This window comes from Canis lupus, chromosome 24, assembly GCF_048164855.1.
Source record: "Canis lupus baileyi chromosome 24, mCanLup2.hap1, whole genome shotgun sequence".
NCBI lineage: Eukaryota > Metazoa > Chordata > Mammalia > Carnivora > Canidae > Canis > Canis lupus.
In genome coordinates, this window is record NC_132861.1 from 44,234,885 (window position 1) to 44,256,076 (window position 21,192).

The following is a 21,192-nucleotide window of genomic DNA, read 5'->3' on the forward strand; positions in this document are numbered from 1 at the left end:
ATCATGACCTGAGCCAAAGGCAGATGCTCAACCACTGAGCCACTCAGGTGCCACCATTCTTTGCTTTTAATCTTCAACACAGAAAAGTCTAGTTTTGGTGGAGGCTTAGGGAAAGGAGCATCCATGTAATGTTAATGGGCATCTAAACTAACAAAAATTTGATCATCAATATGTGTTAATTTTAGATATGTAGACTTATTGACTAAGTCACTTCTCTTCTAGAAATAAATCATTAAGAAATACTCCTAAGAGTGTGTCCACTTTGAGGATTGGTGTCACTCCTCATATGGGGTGAACTTGAATCAGACAGGAGCTCTCAGACACAGTGGAGCAGTGGTGACTCTACAAATAGAAATGTAAACAATAGACACTGGGAAGTAGTCATGTGAGTCCATGTGTCACAGCTGAGGTGACCTGCACATTGTGGGGACTGCACTGGCTTCTTCCCACAACCACTTCCAGCAGCTCCTTGCTGACTTCTCTGCACTGCTCCCTTCTACTGTTTCCTTTGCGTACCACCCAACCCTGTGCCTGCTCCATGAGAGACTCTCCCATACTGAGCATTCAGATGACAGATTCAGTCCCCAGCTTACCCTTTGGTTCCAAGGTTTGAACACATTGAATCTTTGCTTTTTGGGCCCTTGTCATGACCTTTGAGCTCCTCGTTGAATCATCCTTCCTTTCAGTTGCCTGATCCATCACTTGGGGATTCTCTTGGATTCTGTGCTCAGGTGATGCTGCCCATGGGATAGTAATCTGTTAATAGTTTTAAATTGTGGTTCCCAGTGAACCTCTTCCTCCCTCTTTTAGTGACTTCCCATCTCATACCCCAGTCTTCAACCTTTTAGGAAATCCCTGTACCCTTATACCTCACTTTTATCTGCTGTTTTCTTATAGTCCTTCCTCTTCTTTTTTGTGTTTATCTTTTTTTTCCTCCCCCAAATCACAATACTCCATCCTGTTCTCTTTTCCCCCTTCAACTCCTCTTTTTGTTTATTAATTATACATGCATCAATTAGAATGTAAGCTCCATGAGGGCAGGGATATTTGTGTTTTGCTCACTGCTGAGTCTGTAGGACCTAGGACATGTGCCTGACACATATCTCACACTCTATTCACCTTTGTTTTTGTTTTTAATTAATTATTTATTTGTTTGTCAGAAAGAGAGAGACAGCACAACCAGGAGAACAGCAGGCAGAGGTGAGAAGCACAGAAAGCAGAGGTGAGAAGCAAGTTCCCCACTGAGCAAAGACCCTGATGCAAAACTTGATCCCAGGACCCTGGAGTCATGACCTGAGCCAAAGGCAGTTGCTTAACAGACTGAGCTATCCAGGCTCCCTCCATTCACCTTTATTGACTGTATACATAAGGAGAGCATATTTTTGAAAATATTAAAATGATGTAATTTTATCCTCATAAATCACAGTGGCCCAGGGTTCCCTAATTATTAAATCAATAAGTTTCTGGGAACGGACAGACACTGGCTAAAACTGAGTCATCACTGCTTAGTTGAGACCTTTTGGGAGACCATGCACAAAATCTTGAAACACAGAACTTGTTGAGAGCCCAAAGGTTTTCTAAGTTCCAAAAATTACCTTTATGTACTACCAATACAAGTTTGGAGGTCTAAATGTGAAGTTTTCCTAGAAGTCATTGGTAAAGAAAACTCAGCATATAAAAAAAAAAAAAAAAAAAAAACTCAGCATATGACAAAGACTAAGTTTTCTCTAGCCAAGGGAAGAGAGGAGGTGGGAAATTGCGAGAAAGAGAAAAGACAAAAACGAGGGCAAGCAAGTAGATCTGAGTCCCCTCCTGGGTCAAACTCTGAGACTGAGAGGCACTATAAATAAGCAGGAAAATTTGGAGCACATGTCCAAAGCAGTGATGCTCATGTCATGATACATGTTGGGAGCTGAGGGGAAATGCCCTCCCAGGGTGCTCATGGAATGGCCCAGAATCCAAGGGAATCCTTACCGACTAGCACATCTTGGGCCCTAGTTTGGGTACATAGTTTTGAGTAAGAGAATGAAGGGAGAGGGAAGGAGAAAGGTAGGAGGGAAAGAGTTCAGGGGAGGAGAACAGGATGATGAGGATGTCAGAAAGCTAAAGCGTAGGAACCAAAATGTGCAGTTTCACAAATTTTTGTTTCCTATACTGCAAATAATGCAATTTTCATGCATGGAGTAGACACATGATAAGTAGCCATAAGTCAATTCAGGTTTTTTTTTAAAGATTTTATTTATTTATTCATGAGAGACAGAGAGAGAGAGAGAGAGAGAGGCAGAGACACAGGCAGAGAGACACAGGCAGGGAGCCGGACATGGGACTCGATCCTGGGTCTCCAGGATCAGACCCTGGGCTGAAGGCAGCGCTAAACCGCTGAACCACACGGGCTGCCCAATTCAGATGGTTTTTGAATGCTTGGGACTCCAAATCTAATTCCAGTTTGATATTGGGAGTTTGAATCCTACCTGGCCATTAAGACTAGCTTTCTCTACTCATCCTGGCTCTGAGCCAGACTAGACACAGTCCTAATCTCAAAACTATGTGACATCTCCTGTTCAGTTCCACCCTATTCCTCCCAATGATAAGAGAAAAGAATTCTGCTGGAACCATCATGGTGTCTGGGTTCTCCTTCTTTTCTGAGGAAGGGTCCTTTAACAGGGTGACCTAGGGGGCAGAGATGGGACTGGCTGTGTTCCAGGGATACTCAGATGACCATGTGCCTGGAGAGGAGGCCATGCTGGTCATCCAGGTAAGGACCTTGATGAACAAGGGAATAATAACTTCACTCTTTATGCTTACTTCTTGGGAGCTTTTGCCCCTGCCTTCTTTTTGAAGATGGCAGGTTATATTTTTCTATCTTCTTTTCTAAAACAGAAAAAAAATAATCTCATAGCTATAAATATTGATTTACAAGCTTGAGATGTCAATACTTTATAAATAATTTTTTAAAGATTTTATTTATTTGTTCATGAGAGATGCAGAGTGAGAGAGGCAGAGACATAGGCAGAGGGAGAAGCAGACTCCTTGAGGGGAGCCTGATGTGGGACTCAATCCCGGCACTCTGGGACCATGCCCTGAGCTGAAGACAGACACTCAATTGCTGAACCACCCAGACACCCCTTATAAATAAATTTATGTAAAAAAATTATTCCATTTTACTTGGAAATAAAAAACCATTGAACAAAGAAGTCATATATATACCAAATTATCAACAGTGGGGAATCTCTCCCTCTGCCCCTCCCCTCTGTTTGTGCTCTCTCTCATGCTCTCTCTCAAATATATAAATAAAATCTTCAAAAACAAAAGAGATTTACTTAGCTAAAAACTCAAGGGCAAAAATCATAAAGGTAAAAGATGAACAGATTTGGCTGGTTAAAAAATAAAAGATGTCCACACTTCAAAAACATCCTTATAATATTAAGACAAAAAATGGGGAAAATTGCAATATATGTAAAATATAAAGAGTTAATATCCTTACTAGATAAAGCAAAAGAGAAATAGGCACTAGGAAAATGGGAGAGAACATAATTGAAAATACTCAAAGAGGAAATACAAGTGACACATGTACTTAAAAATTGTCTTCAGACCAATAATCAAAAAAAAAAAACAAAACAAAACAAAAAAAACCCACGTTGTTTGGCTTTAAGGATCCCTGTTCTTTAAAAGGTTTTATCCTACTTAGTGTTGATGAGGACATAGAAAATGAGCACTCATCTATTGTCAAAGGGAATGTAAACAATCCCATTTTTTGAAGAACAATTTGCTGACAAAGATGAAATCAAAGATATGCAGACTCTACCCAAGTAATCTCACACTTTGAAATTAATTCTGAGGAAATTACTGGATATACGTGCAAAGGTACAAACACACACATACATGATTTCTATTTTCTTTTCTTTTTTAATATTTTATTTATTTATCCATGAGAGACACACAGAGAGAGAGAGAGAGAGAGAGAGAGAGAGAGAGAGAGGAGGGCACAGACACAGGCAGAGGGAGAAGCAGGCTCCATGCAGGGAGCCTGATGTGGGACTCGATCCCGGGTCTCCAGGATCACACCCCGGGCTGCAGACAGCACTAAACCGCTGAGCCACCTGGGCTGCCCTGATTTCTATTTTCATATAAAAATTGGAGATAACCTAACTGCCCATCATATAGGCGATTATTTAAACTAAATTGCTAATTATACAATAATGTGCTATATAACTAAAAGAAAGAAAAACATAACATTGATATGCAGATATATGTATTAAATACCCAATGAAAAAACTCTTTATAGACCATATAGTAGATGCTTCTATGTATATAGAATAAGATAAAGCTATGCATATTTCTAAGGTATAGAAATAAAGTGGGAGAAGCAGATGAAATAAGAGTTTCACTTCCTGATTAACAGCTTCCTGTATAGATTCTGTGGATTTTACTGGGAACATTGTATCACATAAGACAAGATAGGCTGTGCTGTTGTACAAACAAAACCACATTTTGGTGGCTAAATGTTGACAATGTTATGTCTTAATCACACAGAGTCCCCTGCAGGACTTGGAAGCTCCCAGCAGCCTTTATGGTGGTGCTGAGACCCACACTGCCTTGGTCCTCTGGCACCTTCTTCTTCCACTATCAGATGAAGAGGGTATGGAGAGCTGCACAGTGGCACCTCTGTGCTGTTATTTTTAAAAGATTTTGTTTCTTTATTTGACAGAGAGAGAGAGAGAGAGAGAGAGCAGAGCACAAGCTGGGGGAACAGCAGAGAGCAACAGGTTCCCTGCAGAGCAGGGAGCCCAATGCAAGGCTTGATTCTCTGCCCTGGACACTGCATTTCTCCCAGGAGCTGGGAAATGTAGTGTCCAGGGCAGGGAAGAGAACTGGAAATAGTGCAGAGCACCACCAGTGCTCACCACTACAGTGTGCAAGGCCTGGACTGCTGATTGTTTGGCTTTCTCTGGTCTCACTCCTCTTTATTAATAAAAGTATTGATTTTGAGCTGGATACTTGTCCTTTGAGTATAAAAATTACATTTCCCAGCCTCCTGTGCAGTTAGGTGTAGTCAGGTCACTCCTAAGCAATGAGATATTAACAGAATATCTAACTGCAACCTGCAGATAGTGCCCTTCAATGGAGGAGAGATGCACCCTCCCCACTCCCCCACCCCGCCACCAGACCTTGCCTCTTTCCTTTGGTGGGACTGTAGACTCGCTGGCTGGACCTCAGTGAGAAGGGGCCACACTCTGAGGATGGTGGTGCAATGACTAATGACAGTTTGAGACTCTAGGTGCATGTGTCAGCAGCCCTGACTGCCCACCTCCACGTGGGAGAGAGAAATAAACTCTCTTATTTCAGCCATTGGTTTTTGAAGAGAAGGGTGGTTGTTGTCACATACAACAAGCTAATCCTACTGGCTGCTGCTTATTGCTTTTATAGTGTGGAAAATTTTCTGTGTTGAAAAAAATAAATCCCTGTTTTAAAAAGCACAAATCTTTTTATGGTGTAGGATGTCTTTTGTAGCCTGGAAGAGCATTAACAACCCAAAAAAAGTAACATCAAATCCACCCTAACAGAAACCAAATAGGTTCTTTACACTTACGCTTTTCCCCAGGAGATTTTCCCAAAGGTGATTTATTTCCATTCTTTGTTGGATCTAGAAAGTAATGAGAAAGAAAGTAATTTTAAACGGGCTTTAAATTTTGTGACTACCTCATTTCAGATAATATTGGGTTGACAAAGCTTTGTCAGTATTATTTCAATCCTTTCCTTTATAATGGGGAATGATGGGGCTTGAAGAGAGTTCTAGGGGGCCATGGCACTCATCTCATCCTATGCCATCATCGTTTATCCACAATCTTGGAAAAACCCACTCATCCTTTACATGCCTCAGTCTCATCTATAAAATTGGAATTCATTATTCAACATTCTCTAAGGATTGTTGTAAAAATAAAATGAAAATATCCATGAGAAAATTTGCAATATTACTATATAAGTTAGTGCAATGTGGGAGAAACTGTTAAATTGATTATTTGTACCTTAAGAGGGTCAAATTCAACCCATTCTTTCTGACAATAAATACTTGCCATTTGAGAGTTGCATTCTGTGAATTTGTGAACATCGCCAACAAACAGAAGAATGTTCATATTTTCTTTCCCCCTGAGGATAGTGATAGCAAATGTGCACTGTGGCGTAGTAATTGTGAGGGTGGATTCACCTCACCACTTGTCAGCACATGCCCACAATGACATCAGTGGCAACTGCTCGGTTGTAGTATTATATTTGTGTTTCTGATGAGCTGTTCTCTTCCCAATTCTCTCAGAAAGGGTAAGTGAGAAACATGGAAATTTGGGTCTTTGGAAAAATTTTGTTCCATGGCTTGAACACTTTCAATAGAGTACCATGAAGTATTTAGAATATATTCAGCAGGATAAAGAAGATGTGGTTTATGTATACAATGGAATATTCCTCAGCCATTAGAAACGACAAATACCCACCATTTGCTTCAACGTGGATGGAACTGGAGGGTATTATGCTGAGTGAAGTAAGTCAGTCGGAGAAGGACAGACATTATATGGTCTCATTCATTTGGGGAATATAAATAATAGTGAAGGGGAATAGAAGGGAAGGGAGAAGAAATGGGTAGGAAATATCAGAAAGGGAGACAGAACATGAAGACTCCTAATTCTGGGAAATGAACTAGGGGTGGTGGAAGGGGAGGTGGGCAGGGGTTTGGGGTGACTGGGTGACGGGCACTGAGGGGGGCACTTGACGGGATGAGCACTGGGTGTTATTCTGTATGTTGGCAAATTGAACACCAATAAAAAATAAATTTATTATTTAAAAAAATAGAATACATTCAGCAGTAGTGGTATTGTCTCAAGGTAGAAAAAATTAGTTTGGAGATTAGGGTGGGGAATCTTACTCTTTTTATGTATGAAGTATATAGATAGGCAGATATTTATTCCTCCTCAAGATAATTATCTATCTATCCAAACATAAATGGGTATATAATATATTTGTGGTATTAAAATATCATAGGTTGTGTTCATGGTTAGGAAAAAATATCCAAGAGGGCTCCTTAGGGCAGTGATAATGGAAAAAGGGTTGGTTTAGAATCAAAAAGCTCTGAATTTGGGCTCCTGAAGACTGCACTTCGAGACTTGCAATCCCTCATCTTTACCATGCAGGATGCTTAGTGGTGTGCCGGGCGGCTCCTGGGGTCTCTTTTCTTCATTTGTTTCTGAATAGTCATCACTGATTTCTGAAAAAGAAGAAAGAAAGAAAGAGAAAGAAAGAAAGAAAGAAAGAAAGAAAGAAAGAAAGAAAGAAAGAAAGAAAGAAAGAAAGAAAGAAAGAAAGAAAGACATTTCTTTCAGGTCTCAGAAAATGGCCCTGGAAAGTTCCTAGGAGTGTCCTGAGGTCCCAGGACAGACATTTTTGGTGAAGGCTGGAGGTTCCAGGTCTTGCTTGAGTCTCCATAACCCTTCCTGAGAATGACTCTACTACTGGGTCTGTCTGCCACTCTGGGGAGGAATAGAGCAAGGCTGGGCAGCAGAGTGTCCTCTGCCAATGGAGATATCCAGCGAAGGGCAGTCATCTGAGTCCTGGGACCAGAGGCTCAAAGTGGGGTCGTGAATCCCTAGGGCATCCCAGAAACCCTTTCAGGAGATCTCTGAGGTCAAAATCGGTTCCTTACTAAGACGTTCTTTGCCTTTCATATGTTGACATGTGCTCACATGGAGCAAGAGCTTTGGCAGGTAAAGCTGCTGGTGCCATAGTATAAATTAAAGCAAGTGTCCCTAAACCTTATGCAGTCTTCCCTACAACAGACCATTAAAAAAAAAAAGAAAAGGAAAAAAATAAATAAATAAAAAAAAGAAAAGAAAAAAAAAGAAAAGAAAAGGTCAGTTTCACTTAAGAATGTTCTTGATGGGGATGCCTGGGTGGCTCAGTGGTTGAGTGGCTGCTTTTGGCTTAGGTGGTGATCCTGGGGTCCCAGCTCAAGTCCCACATCGGGCTCTCTGCAGGGAGCCTGCTTCTCCCTCTGCCTGTGTCTCTGCCTCTCTCTCTTTGTCTCTCATGAATAAATAAATAAATCTCTACCAAAAAAAAAAAAAGAATGTTCTTGATGAACCAATTATAATGATTAACTTTATTACATTTCTACCCTTGAGTACATCTCTTTTTAATAATCTATGTGAAAAACTGGGAAGTCCGTATGAAGCACTTAGCTACATCTTGAAGCATGAATGTCTCAAGAAAAATACTTGTGTGATTGAGCTACAAGCTCACTGTATAAGTCAGTGAACCACTATTTTCCAAATGTCCAAGATATTATAAAATCCTGCATAAATAGAAAATCCTTTTAAAATGCAAGACAGCATAATGCATTGCATTGCAACTGATTATAAAAGTTCATTGATGTGGTTTCAGATGCCACCTCACAACTAACGTTTAAGAAACCAACCCTTCTTGACTTTGGGTATAATATCAAAGATAAGCATACACAGATATCTCAAAAAACGGCAAAAACACTCCACCCTTTCACACTACAGATCCTCACGAAGCAAAGCAATGTATCCCAACCGGTCAAACAGAGAAGCACCTCTACGAATCCAGCTGTCTTTGACTCCACTAGACATTAAGAGATTTGTAAAAATGTAAAATAGTGTCAGTCCTCTCACCAATCTTTGTGTTTGGAAAATATATTTATTTTTCATAAAAGATGTTATTTATGTTAACAGGTAGTTGGTGTATCACTGTTACTTATAAATGAATTAACACAAATATTTTTCAATGATTGGTTTTAATTTCTGATGCAGTACATATTGGTAAATATAAACAACATAATCAAAAAGTCTTTAGGGTCCTCCATAATTTTTAAGAGTGTAAAGAAGTCTGCAGACCAAGAACTTTAAGAGCTGCTGCCTTAGGCCACCGCTGACTGAGGTCACCCGTACCCTGTGGCTGGAGCTGTTTCTGCACAAAATCTCAAGTGCAGCAGATCTTTGCTCTCTCTTGTCACACACACCTCACCATCTTTCTCTGCACTTCTCCCTCCTTCTACTATTACCTTTACACATCCACCTAGTGCTGTGCCTGCTGCGTGCGAGACCCTCCCACACTGAGCATAAAGGGCGGACTCTCTTACCTTCTGGTCCAGAGGTTTGGGCACATTCAATGCTTGCCTTTTGGACCCTTGTAGTCAAGTTTGACTTCTTGGTTGAATCGCCCTTCCTTTGAGTTGTCTGATCCACCACTTGGAGCTTCTCTTGGATTCTGGGCCCAGGTGAGGCTTTCCCTGGGCCAAATAGTGATTTGTGAATGGTTTCCATGGGGGGCACCCAGTAAAGCTCTTCCTCTCCCTCCCATGCCTCCAGCCCTCACTTGAGATCTCTGTGCCCCTGTGCCTTGTTTTTCTCTTGCTATGTGTCTGCAATTGTATACTTTTTCTCGTGTGCACCTTTCTTTCTCTCTTGGACTCACCACCTGCTCTCACGCCTGTTCAACCTGTTGCAATTAACCAGACCTCCAGAGCAGTGGGATTTCTTTCCTGGGCCCTGTGGTATTGGTCCTGGAGGTGGCCACATCGAGTAAGAATGGCCAAGGGGGGCAACCCGGGTGGCTCAGCGGTTTAGCACCATCTTCAACCCAGGGCGTGATCCTGGAGACCCAGAATCGAGTCCCATGTTGGGCTCCCTGCATGAGCCTGCTTCTCCCTCTGCCTGCTTCTGTCTCTGCCTCTCTCTCTGTATCTCATGAATAAATAAACAAAATCTTAAAAAAAAAAAAAAGCCAAGTGGTCTGTTTTGGCACTGGAAGAAGGTTTCCAAGTACCTTTCCAGCTTTCTGAGGGCCTATGGGTGGATAAGGAGGGACCCAAGTGTCCCTGGGTGCCTCTAGTAGGGAGAGTGCAAGATATCGGATATAGAAGGATTGAGGGGCCCCGAGATGGAGTGAGAGGCTGGAACAGAGAGGACTTGCGTTGCCTGAGCTGGGGGGTTGTCAGGGTTAGGGTTCTCTTTCCCACAGACCTGGATGCCTTCAGTTTGCCAAGGCCTTATATTTTTGGATCTGATTTTTTTTTAATTGAGTGCCAGATTGGCAGACTGTGAGGAAACTAAACTCCCTTGATTTCTCTGTGCTTCTGTAAAAAGCCCTAGCCTCTTGAGACGTGGAAATGTATACAGAATAAAAATAGGGAATGCTTGCTTTCATTTCCCTAGAAACATTCCGCTTTTCACATACCATGAGAATGAGATCTGTAGCTAGTAAATTGCCATCTGATCCAAAAGAATAATAAAACTTCTCATCTCCTGAGATTGCTAAATGCCTACAGGAGGGCTTGCTTCCTAGGTTAAGTCCCAAAGTACCAGGACTGGAGCCCTCCCTCCACGGGGTATTTATACATCAAAGGGGACGAAGCCCAGAACTTGGAAACATCTTTAGTAAAAGCTGGAGACACCTGGACTTTCTCTGCCTCTTAGAAAGAGGCATTTAAATTTCAAAAAATTAGGGTTAGGACCCAGAATTGTTTCAATCTTATCTCAAAGCAGCAATTTTTTTTTTCTCCTTTCAGGAGGGAAAGAGGATGGCTGCCCCTGTTCCATCTGTGAACAGAAAAATCCATCATTCCCTGTCCCTTGTCTATGGGATATCATTTGCCTCCTGGAGCGATTTCATCAGCTCTCTCCTCATGCCCATGGGTCTGCATGTGGTGGGTCGATGCTGTGGTGTTACTCTGGCTGTTGAGCTGGTGATGAGTATCAATAAGGAATTCTCTCCCCTGACCCATATGCAGTGGTCCTATATGTAAAGAATGTGCCTATGCAAGTGGGGCACCATGTCAGACACTTCACAGTTTTTGACAAAGCTCCACCTGGCATGGCACAAGGGCATAAACAGCTAGCGCAAATCTTGAAATGGGCAGTCAAAAATGGAAAACTTAAAGATTCCCCCCAATTATTTGCATCTTCTCTAAGCAACGTATGCCACCATTCACCCAGCCATTCAAGCCAGACACTGAAGAGCAAGACTTAACTTCTCTCTCCTCCCCAGCTTCCAATTTATCGAGGCCTGTCAATGCTACCTCCAAGTTGGTCTTGAGCTGGCTCTCCTCTTTCCGTTTCCACTGCCAGATCTGAAAGCAGAGTTCTGTCAACTTGAGTGGCAAGTTGAACCCTCACAACGGTTGCCCTGCTTCCATTCTATTCTGTTTCCAATTTATTCTTTACCCAGCCCCACAACTGTTCTTGTCAAATGTAAAGTGAGATCATGCCATTTCATTGATTAGACCTTTTCGATGTCTCCTCATTTCATTACAATAAAATCCAACTTCCCACACCTTGACTTACAAGCATGAGCGGTCTGCAGTCTCTGACCTCCTTTTGTTCTCTTGTCTTACCTTTTGGGAGGCTTTTTGTCTGGCGTCTCTTTTTTGAAGTTGACCAGATACTTCTTTTTCTTTTCTTTCCTAAGAAAGAAAGAGTACAGATCATCTTTCCATGGCTACAAACATAGATCTGCCAACTTTATATTTTAACAAATTTCAGCTTTCAATTTTGGTCTTCAGACCACAGTGGCAAGGCGGTCACTGGTGACTTTATGTGATGCTACTTCATGGAGTAATGAGGGAGAAGAAATTCTAACGTGGTAGAGGAGAGAGACACATGACGAGATGGGGACAACGAGTTTAGTTAACTCATTGCTAGCAGTTTGGTTGTGAAATGGAAGAGAGAGCTATGGAAGCAGGTAAAATGAGCTGAAGATCAAGAGGAGGCTCCTTTTATGAGCTATGGCAGGCTCGGGCAGTGGCTGAATGCAGATCCTGTGACACGGAAATGCTGAATTCTCAGGAGAGAGAAGGGATCATGGACACCATTAGGTGAGGTGGAAGGATTGCCATAGAGAGAAAGAGGGCACCGGACAGGAGGGGACAGATACAGTTGGAGTTTGCAGGTTGGTAGCAGGAACTGAGGGGATTCCTATCTGATGCCTTTCTAGGAAGTAAGAGGAAAAGTAATCTGTCAAGAAAAGGGAAATGCTGTGGAGGGGGGAGGTCAGCATTTTGAAGAAAAAGCTCAGGGTTGGAAAGGATCATTGTGGAATTGTCATGCAGTGTGGGAGGATCATTTACTTGGAACTCATGAAGACACAGCCTATGTACTCTGCCCTGCTGTGTGGCTCTCCCCAGCAGGGCCTGCCTTCAGACGCAGTGTGCAGAAAGCAGATAACAGATCCCTCCAAGACCTGCCAGAGGGTTCTAGGAAAAGACAGAAAGAGGAAGGCAGATTAGTGTGTCAGCAAGAGGTTACTGAAGCGATGGTTTGTGGACTCTAACCTGTTATGGTGGGGCATGAAGAGAGGCATATAATGGACCAGACAAGAGGAAAGCCAATGGACTGGTTATCCAAGTGAGGTTGAAGGACAGCTCCAGAGAGAACAAATTGTAAGGAAGAAATCAGGCAGGGATACTTTCAAATTAACTTTTAACTTTTAACTTTTAACTTTTATTTATTTATTTATTTATTTATTTATTTATTTATTTATTTGAGAGAGAGAGAGAGAGAGAGAGAGAATGCATGTGAAAGCTAAGAGAGGAGCAGAGAGAGAGGGACAAACAGGCTCTGGACCCAGTGTGCAGCCCAACGAGGGCCTTGATCCCACTGCCCGAGATCATGACCTGAGCCAAAATCAAGAGTCAGAGGCTTAACTGACTGAGCCTCCCAGGTACCCCTTGAATTAACTTTTAAATAATTAATTAGTTAATTATTGGGAAGTTAAGCCAGACTTCAGCAAATAGAAGGTTGATGCGTTGCCTTTGAGTGCAGAAGGTCAAGAATCAGTGCAGGAAAAAGTCACTGGGAAAGATCCAGGGAAGCATCCCTGGGTATGTCGAAGGTGTCCAGGATGGTGGCAAGACTTGCGCTGGCAGAAAAATTCTATATCAGCCTTGAGGTCTGCTGAGGAATTGGGGGCAAGTCTGGGATGATAGTGATGAAGAGGGAGGGAATCTTTCATTTGAATGGTTAAGCCTCAAAGTAGAGGATGAAGGAACAAGAGGCTGGCTGGGTAGCAAGTGGTAGATATCCACCCTGCCTTTCGCCATGAGTGATAGCAGAGTCTGCAGCCCCGTCTTAAGACGAAGCAGTGTCCTCTCAGGGAACCAGCTTTCAGTTAAAGTGGTACGACTAACCCTCCAAGAAGTTGTGGGTGAAGGAGACCTTGGTGATTTCAGAGCAGACAATTGCAACAAGTACATATTTCAATGGCCCTCAACGCCTTCTTGTTTCCCTAGAATCTTCATGGAGATGGTCTCTTCATGGAGACCATCAAGGGAGATGCAGTGAGTGGGAACTGAAGAAACAAGCTGTCAAGAGCCTCATGACTACAATCCCATGGTGGGTGCTCCCGGCAAAATATGATCAGAAAAGCAGAAAACAGCTCCAAATTCCTGCTCCCGACGTCTATGGGAGAAAGGCAATCCTTCCTTACCTTTCTTGTTGGGAGGTGTGCTGGATGCCTCCTGGAGCTCTTTGGGGTCATTTGGTTCAGGAGAGTCAACTCTTATCACTAACAAAAGAGAATTTGGTTCAGAGCTTGGAACAGGCTGAAGGAAAAGTCCCGAGGGAGCTGAGGGGAGAGCAGGGGGGTGCTAAGGCTAGGGAGCTGCCAAACCCTGGAGCTCCTGGCCCTGCCTTGATTTGATCAGTTTGTCATCAGTTACCTGTGTGGCTATCCCAGTGAATCAGGGAGCAACTGCCCTGCAGAGGAGGGCTCAGTTTGTCCTGTTTCAAAAGGTTCCTCTTGCTCACTTGAAGGGAGGAACAAGGGCTCTTAGCAACCCTCATGCAAGGAATGAGGCTCTGAGCAGTGTGAGTGCTGACCTTGAATTCTGGTGGCTTCAACGAAAGGGAACGTCTTCGTCATATGAAAAATACACGCTACTGCTTAGAGGTCTGTGAATGGATATTTTTGAACCGCTCCCTTTGTCATTACTTCACTTTGAAAAATAGTGAAGGAAGCTAAGAGCCGTATGTATTTCTGTGTACAAGAACTGAGAAAGCAGGAGCTAACCTCTACTTGCTACCACGTGTTAATAGCAGATAAATACAAAGTTCTAGTTTTTGGTGCCCCAAGAACAGAAGGGTTGGAGGCCATAATAAATCTCAAGTAAGACTGGCACCTTCTTCCTGCTTATACGGTGCCATGTGACCTATCTCAAATTTTGGTCTGCTTAAGAGTAGGTCATTGAGGCAGATGGCAAGCGGTCATTAGACATTTGAAATAATTGTTGCATTTCAAATTATTTGAATCATATCAACTCTCACAAATCGAAACGATACAGAAATGACTAGGGTTGAAGGTGAAATTTGCCCAGAGTCAGGGTGAGGGCTGGGAAAAAGAACCATCCACGTCTGGGTTGCCAGTTCAGTGTCAGGGCCACACAGTGTGTTTTTGTTTGCTCTGCATTTGGATGGAGTAGTTTTGAACTTTACCTTCTTGCAGTGACCTCAGGTTGCACGGGTGAGTTATGCAGTCCTGCTCCGCCTCAGTCCTGTGTCCTTTCCTGTCACATGCCCTCATGGCGGTGAAAGCTCTTGCTTAGCAGATCTCCTAGTGATGTTTGCAGCCCAGGCCCACTGGGTACTAGTGGGGCTTCTGACCCTCATCTTCTGTGCTCTTGCTCTGAGTCTACCTTTCCCAGACTCATCTCCCTTGTCCTTCCTAGGATCTCCTGCCTGTCCAAGCTCCCGGGGGGCTGAGTGGACAGCTGGGAGCTGGGTGAAGAGGGTGGTCCAGAGCAGCAAGGAGAACCCTGTCTCAGGGAGACCTGAATGGCCTCTCCTCTCGGTAGACATGGAAAGTAAGGCAGACTGTAGTTGTCCACATCGAAATTACCTGACACAGGGCCTGGTGGGCATCTCTTTGAGCATTTCTTTATCTTTTGTTTGGGAGCTCAGATTATTACCAGACATTGAGCAGAGGAAGAAGAGGAATTTCAGATCCCAGGATTAGCAAACAGGGACCAGAGGGAGGAGGAACAGAACAATCTGTTCCAGCCACGAAAAACGATGGGGCCCACTGAACACCAAAGCCTGGTAAGGTTGGGATAGATGGGGAGAGTCAAGGGTTATTTCCTTTCAACTTCAACTAGCTGCTTACTAATTTTTTTCTATTTTATTATTAAAAATTTTTTTTAAAGATTTTATTTATTTATTCATGAGAGACACACAGAGAGAGGCAGAGACACAGGCAGAGGGAGAAGCAGGCTCCATGCAGGGAGCCCGACGTGGGACTCGATCCCAGGTCTCCAGGATCACGCCCCGGGCCAAAGGCAGTACTAAACTGCCAAGTCACCCAGGTTGCCCTAAAAAAATTTTTTTTTTAAATTCTAATGTAGTTAATATACAGTGTTATACTAGTTTCAGTTGTAGGATACAGTGTAGGATACAATGAATGAATTTAATTCATTCTTTCTTTTGGTAATCTAGAAGAAGGGATCTTCCATGTTATTGGCTTCATGATTATGTCCATCTTATTTGGATGGTGTGTATTAGAGGAAGGAAGAAAACATTTGGTCCATGGGGGGCCCTTTATGCCTCAGTATTGGAGAGCTCAGAATTCACGATGCCATTTTTGACAGTGCCCAATAATGCTCCATGGTTATATTTAATGTAATCAAAAGTCCTTAATAATGATAGTTGGGGGGAAAGAAGAAACACAACTTTGGAAGCCAAATCTTTCAGCGTTTTATCAGATCTTTCAATCAGCAGATCTTTCAATGTTTAATCATCTTTTCTAATAATTTCAATAACATTATAATTAGAATCCAAACCCCATAAAAATGAATGTGATTGAAACTGAAAGGCCCCTGTAATCAGAGGGTGAATGATTGAGTAGTGGTCAAAGAGGGATGTATTGCACAAGTGATGTGTCCACTCAGAACACTGTTATGAGCTGGACATCAAGCATCAAACTGGTTGTGGAGGCATCCCTGATAGGTAATCCTGTGCTGAATTGGTGCATTTGTCCCTCCGTTTCTTTTTCTTTGTCACACCCAATTCTTTCTCCCTGGGATCTTACCACAAGCCTTGGGGTTGGCAGGTGCATGTTTGCCCCTCATACCTACTTTGAACTGAACTAAATCATCCCCAAGCAATATTACCTTGCACAGTGTCAGGGGGCGTGCTGGGGATCTCTTGTGAGTCTTCGTCTTCATTTATTTGGGATGTTAAGTTGTCATTGGTCATTGAAGAGAGGAAGAAAAATCATTACAGGGTACAGGGACAGAGTGTCAGGGAGGAAAGCAAATGGTAAAAACACCTAGCACAGAAACACAGAGGCCTCAGGGTGGAGAGTTGGGCTGTTCCAGGGGTGGGAAGCAGGTGTTTGGCCTCTAGGCTTTCCTCAAGCCCCCGGCAGTGCCCATCATCCTTCTTGGAAAAGGCTGTGTGTGGTAGGTGGGCACATGGGATGGACCAGTTTAACAAAAAGGTGGAACCCTAGGCTTCTAGATATGACCAAGGTACCCTATGCAGGGGAGGCACAGGTGATGGACAAGGTGTGGTCCTCACCTGGAGTGATCCTTCTTTCCTGGGTGGCTCTGGGGAGAGCCACGGCAGGGCCAGAAGGGCTGGATGGTTCGCCCAAGATCTCAGCTCTGTGCTGTGTGGACGCGCTGGGCTCACTGACACTGGGTGCATGGGGTGGGTGTTGGGGTGGCAGCAACGGCAGCAGTGTCTGGAGAGAGCGCCCTTCTGCTGGGTAGGCTGGGGCTTCAAGGAGGGTGGGCACAGTTCTGTTCCGTTGTCGGTAGGAAATGACAGCTGCAATTGGTGAAGGAACACACGTCAACACCCTGGATACTCAGAATTATTAGGGAATTTCTTTGTGGGGGACCTCCAAAGGGTCAGGGGCATGCAGTAATCCATCTTCCTCCTCCCCCTCTCCTCCAGGTGTGGAGAACAGGTTCCTCACCAGCATCATCCTTTAGTGGCTCCTTCCAGTCTATGTATTTAATCTGGGCATTCGACTCTGATTTAATACCAAAGTCGTTTCACACATAAAGCTGAGTTTGACTTCGTACTCAGGGATTTCATCTTCTTTAGCTTTTCTTAAATTTTGGTTTCAGAATTTAGACAATGTTTTATAATATTATAATGTCAACACATGTTCCTGTTTTAATAAATAAACACATCACACCTCCCTGTAGCAAATAAGATGAAATAGAAATTCCTTCACAAGCTGCATCCTTTCTACTCTGGTTTCTGCTCATTTCTGCAGAACGAGCTTCTGTGTCTTCCTGCCTTGCAACCTGTGATGGGCCACACCAAACTTCCTCTCCATCCTCAATACTCCAGGCCCTTTGGCTTCCTACATGTCATTCCTTCCAAGGCTGGGTTTCTCTTGGGATTCTTCTCTATCATTTATTTCAGAAGTTTTCTTAATCAGGGAACAGAAAAAGGAAAATAAGGTGAGATTTTTGAGCGGGGCCTATGACAAAAACAGAGGGCTGCAGATCCAGAAGGATGCACCAGCTGGGCTAGGGCGGGGCACTGCTGTTTATGGTGCCTCTGGCTCTCCCATTGACTCAGTGTGGCCTCTGAGAGCCCAGTCCTCCCTGTGCCCCCCTGATGCTGCCAGGAGCACGGGCTCAAGTGCACCTGTGCCTGCCTGGAAGGGCGCTTTTCTCTTTTGCTGCCCCTTTAGCTCAAGAAGTCATTTATTTTGGGGGGTAGGCAACTCTTGCCATCAACAGTGGTGACCCCATTAACAAAATGTCACAGTGCAATATGATCTACTGGTCCTCTTCCTGTTGTTCTTAGATATGTGAACCATGTGCCTCAGCCAAAGTGTGTGTCCTTAAACCTAAAGTGATTGCATCACCTCTTCTTTTTGCCCTGGCTTCTTCCTTCCTGGCTCTGTGCTTGCTCTCTCTCTCCTGCTCTTTATTTATCCAGCTCGTTTTTATTCCCCAATGCACTTCAAGCTCTGCTTCCTTCTTATACCTTCTCTCTGTCTTAAGCTCCCTCTCCTCTGTACTCCAGCTTTTTTTTTTTTTTTTTTGTCCTCCAGCTTTACACTCTCCCTTCCACCAGTCTTTGTTTAAAAGAGGGATGGAAAACTCAGGACCTGGGGTTGGGAAACCCAAGTAGGGCAGCTGGCTCTGCTCTTAACAGACAAGGAACTTCGGGAAAGATATTCTGAGCTTTGATTTCTTCATATGTCGGATGGGGATAATACCGACTTCACAGGATTGTTTTAAAGATGAGATAATCATAGAAAGTGCTTGAGATGATGCCTAGTACATAGTAAGTACTCAAAAAAAAAAAAGATACTTATTATCCATCCCTATTCATTTCTCTTCCCCTCTGGCTCTCCTTATCCTTCTACCAGACTGAGTATCTGCAACTGCATTTCCCTAGAGACTGTCCAGTGGGGTAAAGAGTACAACCTTCCCTCACTTCATAGAACAGGTAAGACAGAAATGTGTCCTCTAGAAACTCCTCTTAGAGAACTGGAGCCAGAGGCTGCTCTTCCTGGTGCACCCATGAGAGAGTACACTCCTTATCTTCCCAGAGAACTGGACATTTGAAGTTCATAATTCTACGGGGCTGAAAGCCAACCCAAACTTTGAGCACAGCAGCTTCCGGCATGCTTTTATAGCCCAAAAGATATTCAAGAAGCCTCGTACCATTTTTGAAGCCCTTGAGAATTGTCTTCAGGTTGGGGTACTCATACAGGTTAATTTGGCTGAACAATATCTCCAGAAATGACAGGTTGAAGGTCTTCTCCAGGTGAGTGAGGATGTTGTATACCACTCTGGGTATGGGGACCTTATTTCTATAGGCTTCCATGGATTCCTTAAAAAATGGAATCAGGATTATTATAAATGGCTATAAAATGGAATGGAAGTTTTTTACACATCTGTTGTTCTCTAAGTTGTAAGAATGATATTTTGTTCTTTTAAGAAGAAATTTAATACAAATATACAAACTCTAACATAGAGAAATCACAGTTCCACATGTTTACTTTTGGAACTTCACATATATTTGGATTGTTAGTCATAGGAATAAATAACTTAGCCTTCTTTAAAATACGTCTGCTTTGTGAACCTTATTTTAGGTACATTTGAGAGAAGAGAGAAATTTTAGGGAAGTAAAGGAGAGTCAAAGGCTGCTACTGTGCAAATTCTCTAAGACTCTGGGCAGAACTCTGTAGCAATGCAACCAATTAGTTGGTCGCAAGTGGCAATTCTGCTGATTGCTTGTTAACCTCTGTTCACTCTCTCGGACTGGTGATGACCTGAATGGCTTCTAGCCACAGGGAAATCAGCCAGAGAACTCCTCTTCATGAGAGCTTGGCCTAAAGGAGAAACACGGCAGGAGAGAATTGACTGCATAATAGTTACTGAGCGCCTACTAGGCTAGTCCTTAGGTACATAGAAATGGATAAGACCAACATGGTGCTATCCATACTGAGGGAGAGACACTGTCAGGAGGAGAAGATGGGCATTAAATAATAAGCACAAAGTAAAGAATGCCCAGTTGCTATTGAGAGAAGTGTTATGAGAGGAAAGCACAGATTTCTTTGAGAAATTGGTTAGATGAGTGAGTGGGTTAAGGAAGCCTCTCTGAGGATTGACATCTGGGCTGTGACCTGAAAAGGGATTGGAGCCAACCAGGCCAAGATGGGGAGAAGATCGTTGAACCATTGTACTTCCCTAAGCCTGGGGCTCAGGAAATGCACAAAACCTCCCAAATTATGAAAAGAATGTCATTTTTTGTCCATGTAGCCATATTTTCCAATGTCTGTCTTGCTTCACATCTGAATGAACTTTGCCCAAGAAGCTCTTAGGAATTGGGAGGGTTGAATGCCTTGTGAGTTGAATGGTGTCACTCTTCCAAAAGTTATGTCCACTTGAAACCTGTAAATGTGACCTTACTTGGAAAAAGGATCTTTGCAGATATAATTAATTTAAGATCTTGAGATGAGATTATCCTGGATGAAGGTGGGCTCTAAATCACAGTGACAAGTGTCCTTATAAAAGAAGAGAAGGGGAAAAGACAAGGAAAGGAAAAGATCAGATGTAGAGATTAAAATAGTGGTTAAGTGATTTTTCTACCAGCCAAGGAACACAAAGAATTGCTGGTACCACCAGAAGGTGGGAGAGTCAAAAAATGGATTCTCTGTCAGAGCCTCTAGAAGGAACCAACCCTGCCAACACCTTGATTTTGTACTTCTGGCTTCCAAAACTGTGAGGTGATAAATTTCTTTTGTTTTAAGCCACCTATGTTGAGATCATCTGTATGGCAGCCCCCGTGACCCTGTTTTTCCCTGATAATGAACATTTTGGACTAGGCTTCCAAGCTCCAGAAGCACTAGACATTTGTAGTTTGAAACTTCAATAATTGGGACTTCTTGGTGGGACTAGGCTGCCATGGGAAAGCAGGCAGCGTGACTCACCCTGTACATTGTCTCAGTGATGATAGAATTATCTCGGAAGCCTTCGAGGAAGGGAAATGGCTTGTAGATGGCATAGGCAATCTCTAGCTTCTGGTATACAAAGTGCTGGTGAAGAGTCTCTTCTATGGCCTTGGTCAAGGTGGGCATCCTATGAAAAAGACATGAGAAGAGAGGGAAGACTCTGGGAACTTGGGAACCTGCTTTTTGCACTCAATGGGTATCTTCAGACCAGCATCCTGGTCCCAAAAGCAAATCTTAGCAGTCTGCAAAGCAATGCCCGCCTCAAAGGCGCATGGGCATAAGAGGTAATGACAATGCCCAGCAATCATGGAGGCAGAAAATGACCAGCAATATAATGCCAAAATCCCAAAGGGGCTGCTGGTAAACATATTAAAAATAGTTAATGTTTATTGAGTACTTCCTATGTACTAGACTTTGTTCTAAGGGTTTCACATGCAGTAACTTATTTGATCTTCACAAAACCCTTGCAAGATGGTTACTATGATTGTATCCATTATGTTGAGGAGACTGAGACATAGGGATGTTTACTAACTTGCCCTAAATCTCACAAGTATGCCCTTTATGGTCATAAGTTTTTTTGTCTGTTTGTTTGTTTTTTTTTTTGGTCATAAGTTCTATGGTCCATAGCTATGTTGACTGAATTAAGATTGCCTGGGCGTCAGCTTAAGGCAGACACCAGCAAAGCTTATAAAGAGGAACCACCCAATAATG

At 43.1% G+C, this 21,192-nt stretch overlaps 1 protein-coding gene across 7 annotated transcripts in view; it reads right to left on the reverse strand.

Moving 5' to 3' along the window:
* Nucleotides 1-21,192, reverse strand: part of SP110 (SP110 nuclear body protein) — a 39,617-nt gene that overhangs the window by 16,380 nt on the left and 2,045 nt on the right. For 5 of the 7 annotated variants that reach the window (XR_012016667.1, XM_072796618.1, XM_072796617.1 and 2 more), the window contains exons 2-12: nucleotides 20,461-20,608; nucleotides 18,689-18,857; nucleotides 16,569-16,820; nucleotides 16,160-16,207; nucleotides 13,486-13,563; nucleotides 11,396-11,464; nucleotides 11,081-11,131; nucleotides 9,143-9,292; nucleotides 7,172-7,252; nucleotides 5,591-5,644; nucleotides 594-737 (exon numbers count right to left, since the gene is read on the reverse strand). Coding sequence is in view for 6 of the 7 variants with exons in the window: in XM_072796618.1 (XP_072652719.1) it covers nucleotides 594-737; nucleotides 5,591-5,644; nucleotides 7,172-7,252; nucleotides 9,143-9,292; nucleotides 11,081-11,131; nucleotides 11,396-11,464; nucleotides 13,486-13,563; nucleotides 16,160-16,207; nucleotides 16,569-16,820; nucleotides 18,689-18,857; nucleotides 20,461-20,608 (1,244 nt within the window). In the remaining variant the exon portion in view is untranslated. The remainder of the gene's footprint in view (nucleotides 1-593; nucleotides 738-5,590; nucleotides 5,645-7,171; nucleotides 7,253-9,142; nucleotides 9,293-11,080; nucleotides 11,132-11,395; nucleotides 11,465-13,485; nucleotides 13,564-16,159; nucleotides 16,208-16,568; nucleotides 16,821-18,688; nucleotides 18,858-20,460; nucleotides 20,609-21,192) is intronic. The other 2 variants (XM_072796621.1, XM_072796619.1) reach the window with 2 other exon arrangements.